Consider the following 10,234-nt stretch of genomic DNA (forward strand, 5'->3'; position numbering starts at 1 on the left):
TGAGCAAAAGGAACAAAATCAGTCCTGCAAGAAACACGTTTTTTGTTTTCCCAGCCTGTCTGTGTCTCTCTCTCTCCGTGGATTTAAGCCGAGTGTCTTTCGGTGTCAGGCCTGTGCACCGAGCAGCTCTGCAGTAATCCTCTGCTCCTTTCACCTGAGAGGGATTGATAGTTATAGTGAGCTGGCTACTGCCAGTTCACAGATAAATCCGTCCCCTCCGTCTGCGGCGTGGCGAGACCAGGCATCGTGACGGAGGTGAGCGGAGGAACGTGCCTCAACTCAAACCCCCACCTCCTCTGTTTTCCCCTTTTCCATCCTCTCTCCATTCCTGGGCTTTCTTTTGGAGATATTTAACATTTTTTAGCATCTTTTGCTTGTGTTTCTTTTCATGTCTCATTTTCCATCCTCTCATTCCCACAATGGCACACACAGGTATGGGATTCTGCTCAGGTGCTCACAATGTGTGTGTGTGTGTGCAAGTGACTGAGAGGGTTGTTCCACTACACACACACACACACACACACACACAAGCACGCACACAAGCCAACCGCTGGCTGCAGCAATTGCCTGTCTTGTTTTTCATAGAAGGAGGGGGGGAAGAGAAATAAGAAAGTCGGTGCTGGGGGATTCCTGCTAATTGCTTGCACATTCCCGTCTTCCTCCGGCTCCATTAAAGCCAGGCCACCATCTCGTTTTCTAAAGTCGGCTGTTCTCTCCACACGGCCCCTCTACTGTACACGCCGCTGCTTTTCATTCTGTGGTGTTCCCCCGACTGAAACTACACAGGCGCAGTTCTCACTGGATCGATGTGAGGCGGCCGCGGAGAAGAAGACTCTAATGTAGATGTGACGTGCTGTCAGTCTCCAGCATCTGTGAGGTCCTCCTTTAGAATGTGCCCCGGTCCCTGCCTGTTTCATGTGGAAATAATTGACTTTCACCCACGGTAGCAGACAGAGGACAGGACATTTTTTTAAAAGAGGTAAAAATTAATTGTTGAGTATTTGCGCCTTGTTAGTATGCATGGGCCCTGGTGAGAATCAAACCTCTAACCTCAGCCGTGGAGGAGCCGTCTCTGTGATTGGCTCGGTGGTTTCCCACTCCGCCACTGACAGAATTTAAATTAAGGAACCGTGGCTTCCTGCTGTTCTCCAGATTACAGATCTATGTCTCACTGCTACTCTGTGTTTAATCCTCCACCTGACACTGGGGGTGGAGGGGGGTTGTGTCCTCTTTTGTCTGTTTGACGTTGTGAGTCTTCCTCTTACACCGGAGCTGAGAATCCTTTGGCCCTCGCACGTCACTCAGTCTGGACTTTGCTGTTTGTGTTCACATGTTGTTCAACATTTATTCTACAACACAAAGTTACTCACACAGACCTTAACTACAGATCATCAACTACAGAACGTGAGCTGGAATACGAGTTCAAGTCTGGCACTGCAGCACATGGAGGATGTAAATCACACTGGTACGACATGCGGCAAGGACAAAGAGGACGTCCGACTTAGTGTGAAAGAACGGAGGAGCGGATCAGCGCTCATGGATAAAAACCAAACATGTTAGTGTGCGTGTGTCTGTGTGCGTGTGTCTGTGTGTGTGTGTCTGTGTTTTGCATTCAACAGCTGTTTGAAAATAGCAGGCCGGCATGAAAAACCCCGATCTGAACTGGTCCTACATGAGGCTACTTGTTTCTGCAGCTCAGTATGCGTCTTGCCTGAATTGGGTGGGTCATACATGATAAGACATGTGTGTGTCTCTGCATGCTCGTGTGTGTGTGTGTGTCTCTGCATGCCCGTGTGTGTGTGTGAGAGTGTCACATACCTCTAATACATATTGCCACACTCTACTTAGCACATTGATATTTCTTCTCAGGCACGTGGAGACAGCTTTCCAATCAAGATTTGGGAATTCATCGACGTCCTCTGACATCCTGGAATAATTACTTGTGTAATGTGTGTGTGTGTGTTTGTGTGTTTATGTGTGTGTGTGTGTGTATGTGTGCGGTGGGGGTATATATTGAGGAGCCGAGCAGCCGAGTGCCATCTCTACCGCTCTGTTGTGTTCTGTTTGTTGGTTTCTAAATTAAATTCACTGCAAAGGGTGGAGAGAGTAAACTGCACAGCACACATCTCTGTGCAGAGCGACTTCGAGAAGGAAGTGAAACAAGCACCTAGCACTTCCTGTCCTGTAACCTGTGGTGGACGCCTTCATGTGCAGTGGATGGGTGTGCAGTGCACGAGCTGGTAAACTGCAGCCTGATTACACAACAGCAAAGCAGAGCAGCATTTCATGACCCAACAAGGGCAAGGGGACCACCAACATTGTGTGTGTTATTTTCTAAACATGCATTTGTGTGTGTAAAAGTAGCTTCATTAGTCAACAATGTGTTTTATTACCAAGTGAAAGCATCGAACTGGCATACTCTCTATAACTGGACCCTGTGCACTTCACTTGTTTTTATTTTTGAAGTTCTGTTTTAATGTTGTTTCTATCTTTTATGCTTTTATCTTTTTATCGTGTATTATTTTAATGTAAGGTGACCTTGGGTGTTCTGAAAGGCGCCTCCAAATAAAATGTATTATTATTATTATTATTATCGATTATATTATATGTTGAATGAGATTAAGACAGAAACTCTGTGAGAAGTCAAATGAAAGTGGATCAAATCTGCACCGACATCAAATCTCTCATCCTCCACAGTGGAGACTGAAACTGACAGGCCTCTAAAACACTGAGATCCAAACACATCTGCTCCTCAAAACAAAGGAAACTCAACTAAATACTGTGGACAAACAAGTGTTTCCATATGATTTTGTGAATAAAACTGAACTCTAATAGCTTCTGAGACTTTCTGCCTTAACAATCGGGGGATTAAAATAACTGCAGTGCTCTAACTCCATTCATGATCACTGGTTGTTTTTCCAGGAGGCGGCAAACTGGTATTTAAACCCCAAAAACCCCATTTTGATCTGACCATTGAAGAAGCTTTCATCCCTACAACAATAGATTATTTTTATACATCCACATCTGGAGGGTATGAGGCACTGACATGTGGAATTAAGAGGGTTGGGGGAGTCACATGTTAAAGACCATGTTGGAACTACAGAGCTGTTTTTGTACTCGCTTCTGGTAAATATTGCCCGTTTAATAAGCTTGTAAAATCTACATTAGGCTGGAATTCAGAATAGATTTTTTCAAGGGAAGAGAGAAGAGATTCAAACTCTTCACATTGTATGTTCTGCTGACTGTGAAGACCAGAATACTGATTGTTAGAGAGCAGTATAGAGTCTGCATTGTGGTGAAAATACTACTGTACTACAATACAGTACTAATACAAACTATTAATAATAATACAACTAAGTTAGTGGTTGTTTGGCTCGTTTCTTGACATCAACAAAGTTCATTACTGATTTGATCTGAGTTCACATCCTTCTTCTGCTGGAGAGAAACATACTGATGACCACGTGTTCACGAATCCTGGCTCACGGATCTGTTTAGTGTGTCCATTGTGCACGTCCTCTGAAATTAACGCAATAAAACAATAACTACATGAAGGTAGGGGCAGTTGTTGATTTAAAGATCCTCTCATACCGTCCACGATGAAACCAGAATCCCTCTTTCTGTCGTGATTTCAGAAGTAACCAGAGGCTAACCTCCTCGAGTGTCGTGAACAATTACACTCATGATGCATCTGGTGCATAAACGCGTGGCTGAGTTTATATCTCCGGGCTTTTACCTTCTGATGCTTGTGTCCCTGGTCTTAATCACCCACTTAGTACTTTTTTCTTTGACACATGCAAGTTTAGACCTTCTTGTACACTAAAAGAGATTCTTTTAAAATCTTGTCTCAAAACCCCTTTTGATAAGTTTGATTTGCATTTATCTCTATGGTTTTTACTTTTGTTTTAGACGTTTTCACTGCTTTCTCTCATAAGTCACATTTATTACTAATAAAGGAATCTGACCTTTTTTCTTAATCAATCAAGCATCACATTTTGCTAGACTGGTTTTGACCTAAGTGATATATTCTAGGGTGGCATGATCGATCGTGTTAACATCTTGATTTATGCCTCTGTGCGATTTCATTTTTAATGTGACAATAGATTCTGACAAGTGTCCGTTTTGCAGGGAGACCCAGTGCATCTAATCAAGCACTCCCAGTCCCAACTGCCCCCCAAACTGAATTAACCAAAGTCGAGTGTGTGTTACTTCAGATCACAAACTGTGCACAGAAAGAGCCGAGCACGGACTTTCGATTTAAATAAAAAATCAAAAGTCAAAAGAGACAAGACGAGCGAGACACATCGAACGAAATAGCTACTTAGGAACCAGAAAATTGCTGCAGAATTGAGGAAACCCAGCGGTGAGGAAGAACAAATACATTTATCAAACCACTGCTCTGATAAAAAACTCACTGTTTGTTTTGTAAAAAGCTTCTTTTTACGCTCTCCTAACCTTAATCAAAATGTCTGTGTATCAAGGTGTGTGGTGTGAAGCACATTTAAAACAAGCTTCATGCTTATCGGGACATGGATGGTTTTTTTTCTGCTGAACGTAGAAACTTGGTGAGATAAGAAATATAGAAACTAAACATTACAGATTATTTCAATGTGCTGACAGAATGGAAATGAAGGACAGACTGTGGCTCAGGAGGTAGAGCGGGTGATCCACTGACCAGAAGGTAAAGGGTTCGACCCCAGGCTTTTGGACTAGATTAACCCCATTCATAAATACATTCCATTTTTATAAAGGGAAATTCAAATTCTCATTAAGAACATGCAGAATAATAGATGTGTGTTTGAAAGGATGGAAACTTGGGCCAAAATGTTCCGAAGCTTTTAAGCTTTGCGATGAAATTTGGTTTCTACCAAATCTCCCACACAAACTTTTACATTTCATTTATGTATTTCGTATTTCATGTTTTGTGAAATGAACTCATAAAGCTAAAGCTCAAAGGCTTTCTTGTATTCGGACTTTAAAAACATAAATGTGGTTTTCCACATGAGTGGTTTTCTACTTCAGTTGAGAAGATAATTCTCAAAATAATCCACATGGTACCACTGCTGCTGAAATCCTTTTAGCTTGACTTGTACTTCTATTTGAAGCAGCAGTTGTTGTTGTTTTGGTAATTGCACCTCATTGAAGTCAGAGTGATAAAATCCTTTATCACTGACACACTAAGTGATTAAAACCACAACGCAAAACAAACACCGGTCACAGAAGAGGTGTTTGTTCCGAAACTCCCGACACAGTAAATAAACAGCAGCGAGGTCACATTGCATCTGAACGGGACCAGGCTTTTATTATTTTATTATTTTCCCTAATTTCTCCACATTTGTGACAAATATCATCTTAAAAAATAAATATGAGGAGAGAGAAAACACAAAGTGAGATAAAAAAGAGTCCATGTAGGTAAATGTGTGCGTGGGAGAGGGACACCGAAATACACAAAACAAAGATGGAGCAAGGTAGAGACATAAAGACAAATGTGTGTGTGTGTGTGTGTGTGTGTGTGTGTGTCGATTGTAATGAATGTGTGGTCATCGCTCTGTGTTCCTTGAACTGTGCATGATGAGTGTCTGTCTTGACACATCTACATAATTTGTTTTGCGTGTGAACCAACAAATTATGGAGATAGAGTGAGTTGTGTAGGTAATTACGTGCGGTATACTAACAATATCTGTGACAGTTGGTGTGAGTGTGCATTTCTCTGTGTGAATATACCTGTGCGTGTGTGTCCGTCGTGTCGTGTCTTGCATAGACACGCGCTTTTGTGATATCTCAGTGTGTTACTGTATAATAATTTGTATATGTGTATGTGTCGATGTGTGTTTTTTCCTCTGCCCAGATGGCTGGGCTCAGACGCTGGAGCTTCTGAGATCTGTTGCCAGTGGTGAATACTGATCAGAGATCACTGTCACATCTACAGCACACACACACACACTCTCACACACACACACACACACACCGCCACACGTCATCCATCTTTCACACACACACCTCCACTTCCACAGGGTCGAACTACTAATTCACACAGCCACTATGTGTCCGGCATGCTGATCGGTTCTGGCTCCGCGGGTCACGGCGCTGACGCTGGTTATGAGGCCGTCCATCACACCTGAAGTTCGATGCTGCTGGAGATCTCAGCTTCATGTCATAATGACTTCAGTTCATCAGGACGGTGTAAAACAAGCACCACACACACAGCATTGGTATTTTGTTTCCTAAACCGGATCTGTACTCTCTAAGTAGCTTCTAGAGAGTATATCGATAAAAAATGGGGTTATTGAATTTCAAGTTGTATTTCAAGGAAAATTGCAGAACATTCTCTTTCTGGTTCTAAGAATTTTTGTATTTGCTGATTTTTAGGTGATAATCTAAAAAGTGATAATAAACTGCTTATGTTCACAGACATTCTCCTGAAGAGATTATTTATTTATTCAGAAATTAAAATTGTCTGATAAAGAAATAATTGTTAATTGCATCTTTGAATCGTGCGTTTTAATATTTTTTAATTTATTTATTCATTTAATTGCAGTTAAATTAAGTTGATCTTCTGAGATAAGAATATATTGTTATACTATCATATTATGGCAAAAATGCATAAAACTTGATGTTAGTTTGATTATTTATAACATTATTACAATGAAATGTGTAAAACAATTAAACAAGAAATTTAAGTAACTGGGATTTAAATGTCACCTGCATAATAGAAACTGATCACAGACATGTTGAGAGGAAAATGTGATCAAACTACGAATCAACTAAACATCAATTAACTATGAAGTCAATTATTTCCTTTCCCCATTTTCACTAATGAACAATATTCTGGAAGTGGGTTAACACACTGCAGGCGTTGGTTCGTCCAGGACGTTAAAAACCATCAACACCTCAGGTTTGAATATTAAAAAAACTAACTGGGGTATTATCACATTGAGTAATTATACGAGGAAGCTCTGTTATAATTTACAAGTCCATGAAGCGAATCCCAGATCACCTGACCTCCTCCCACGGCTTCGGCTGCTCCTTCACCTGTCGACAGCTTGCCACTGATAATGACACAATCTGGAGGATTACTCACAATATGCTGCAATAAGGCATCGCTCATGCTCAGAGACGTAAACACCAGTGAGAGACAGCTTCTGTGGCCTGTGTGTGTTCATTGAGATTCAGCTCTGTTATGTACAGTGGGATGAGAACAATATGAAATCCAGAGTAAAGAGAATTTGGGAAGTGGGGGATCTCTCGCGTAAAAACAAACAAATCCCATTTAATCACGATTTGTATTGTGACCCTTTCCCCATATTTGAAATGTGCCGCTGAGAATACCCAGACTTCCACCAGCCCACAATCTATTGGCTCCATCTCAACACAATATTACATTAAAGAAACCTCCAGATCAGTGATAACCGTTTGTGACACAGATGAACAGGGTTGTTCCCGACCCCAGTGAAGCACCCAGGACACGTAATGGAGTAAAAAACAAAGATGGACTCCACGATCTAGAAATGAAGCCAAAATATCTCAGATACAAAACGCTGCCATCTTGTGTCAAATCATTGCAGGTACTTTGACCTTTTGGTCCATGCGCCATCTGCTAACATGGAGGAGGCAGAGGTTATGACCAATACAGCAGCAGGCCACCAGAGGGCGCTGCAGATGCTTTCAGCTTCAGGAGCTTTAATGTCGTCCACCTTCATGCACAGTCTATAGGACACACTGACACATTCCCTCAGACGCTTCCTTTGTGGGTGGTTGATGTGTTGTATTTCCCACATTGTGTTGTTCTTGAATGTTTACAGTTGATTGTATCTTTCCAACTTTGCACATATAGTCATGCTGCTGGCTCAAGTTGAATTGTTTTTTCACATGTCCCACATGAAAGAGACACATGATCTAATTGGACCAACCGGAGCAGCCACCTACGTAGTTATGTAACGCAGATTCATGTTATCGGGCTGGACCGACTGTAAATGTAATAAAATGCCACAACCTCTAGGATTCACTTGAAAAAGAAGATTGTGGACGACTTAAAAATCGATCACGATATATAATCTTCAGATCACCAACCCCTGCTGGCGGGGATCAATATCTCAATCATAGTCCTGCAGGTAGACTGTATCTTTTTTTTTTTATCTTGGTCTGCAGGGCATTTAAACCTTCACATGTGCATCTAAATCCAAGGTTAAGTTACGAGACGGAGAAATCTACAGAATGAATGGGATTAAAATGATTAGGTATGACTGAATCAACGGTATTAGACATTCTCTGCTGCCACCAACCAAGCCAAATCTCAACCTTTCCTCAATGGAAATCCTGTGGAATACCTTTCTGTTCACAGAACACAATTGTTCTGCTGTGAATATCAAACCTGCCCTCTCTCCGCCTCTGATCAGCTCCTAAGCAAATGAATGCAAATTACTCTTCAGAGGACGAGCCACAGCAGTGTCCATTACGCCCCGACACACACTCGGAAATGTAGTTAGTGTGCACAGTGTATGACGGTGGTGCACAAACGCACACACACACACACACACACATCTCTCACCAGAGCACGACTGAACTCTGACAAACACATTCGCACAAATACACAGGCAGATATTCGTGCATATTAAGCCATACCCACACACACACACACAAGAAGGGGATTTACTCTCAAACAAAACACACTCATGCACGTACACACAGTCTCAGATAATATTCCGGCATTTGCATTTTCCATATAATGGTCTCTCTCACACACACACACACGCACACAGACACACACACGCACACACCAAGACGCAGCATCCTGCTCTGCCTTTCCAGAGAAAATGAAAGTGAGAAAGCAGCCGCATCACACCTCCGAATGGGCTGCAGGCTCTCAGGACTTTGAGTGAGGGGAGAACTCGCTGCTCCCCTGTGGCTGTCACCAACACTAATCTGTCCGTCTGTCTCCCTCTCATGCACACAGACACACAAACACACACAAACACACACAAACACACAAGCTGAATGTTATTTTTTTCCTCTTCAATTTCTCATGAACAGAAACACATTCACACATACACACAACTGTACAGCCACAGACACACGCACATGTTGCTGTACACATTCACACACACACACACACACAGTGGTTCTTGTGTCGATCCCGCTCTGTCTAGCAGGCGACACATGAGAAAGTGCATTATGAGCCCGGGCGTTCTCTGCATTCCAGCTGTGCTCTGCTCGACAGGTATACTGGCTGCTTCTCCCCCGAAAGGTTTCCAATGCAATCTGTTCTCAAGGTTCAGCTTGAGAAAACTGAAGACGCAGGAACCTCTTGTGTCGCATACCAGACATAAACAAGAAGGAGGAGGAGAGAGAGGGAGAGAGAGAGAGAGAGAGAAACGGCAAAAGAGTGCTCAGTCTAAAATGCAAAAAAAGAAAAAAGAGGTCTTATTTCTGTGAGCAAAACATCGCTTCTACAACCGCACCTCCCCTGAGAAGGGACATGAAAACAGGATTTCTGTCACAAGCAGTCACATTCCTAAGTATGCAGAAAGAGCAAACATGAAAAAAATTACAAAAAAACATCTAATATGTACAGGAGAACACATGCACACACAAACATCTGCCCTTCCCTCCGAGTGGAGGTGGAGGTGGAGGTGGAGGTGGGCTGCACATGTTCAGCACAGGGGAGGGTCTCAGGTTTCACTGGAGGCAGGGAACCCCGAGGTTCTCCCAGTGAACCCCGAGGTTCTCCCAGTGAACCCCGAGGTTCTCCCAGTGAACCCCGAGGTTCTCCCAGTGAACCCCGAGGTTCTCCCAGTGCACAGCTGAGGAGCAGATCTGCAGAGAGCTTTGCTGCTTCACTTACCCGAGGGCACGAAATGAAGAACTTTGTTGGTCTCCATGGCTCAGCAAGTGTTGGGCGAATACACACTTCCTCTCTCCGACCGCTTCCCCCCCCCCCAAGTCAACCCATCATGGTTGTGTTATCCTGTGCTGATGAGTGTGAGATCACCTCTGCTCTCCGGCTCTCTCTTGGTTCTGACTGCCGCTCAGACACATGCAGTGACTCAGCCCCACTCTGCCTGCCTGCACGCCGCCTCGCCTCTGGGTCCTAGTGCCTTCACGCCTCTCCATCCATTCCTCTGCTCCAGCCCACCAGACAGCAGCCTATGGCAGGCCGGCGTGCAGCAGGGCGAACCTCACGTCACGACACACCCCCTCCGTCAGTCTCCTCTGAGCACATCCCAGCCGTCCTGCAACA

At 43.4% G+C, this 10,234-nt stretch overlaps 1 protein-coding gene across 1 annotated transcript in view; it reads right to left on the minus strand.

Moving 5' to 3' along the window:
* Positions 1–9,910, minus strand: part of slc4a11 (solute carrier family 4 member 11) — a 72,926-nt gene extending 63,016 nt beyond the window's left edge. The window contains exon 1 of the mRNA XM_061083050.1: positions 9,839–9,910. Within this exon, the coding sequence (XP_060939033.1) occupies positions 9,839–9,875 (37 nt within the window). The 5' untranslated portion in view covers positions 9,876–9,910. The remainder of the gene's footprint in view (positions 1–9,838) is intronic.
* Positions 9,911–10,234: the final 324 nt, after the last annotated feature.

This window comes from Limanda limanda, chromosome 12, assembly GCF_963576545.1.
Source record: "Limanda limanda chromosome 12, fLimLim1.1, whole genome shotgun sequence".
Taxonomy (NCBI): domain Eukaryota; kingdom Metazoa; phylum Chordata; class Actinopteri; order Pleuronectiformes; family Pleuronectidae; genus Limanda; species Limanda limanda.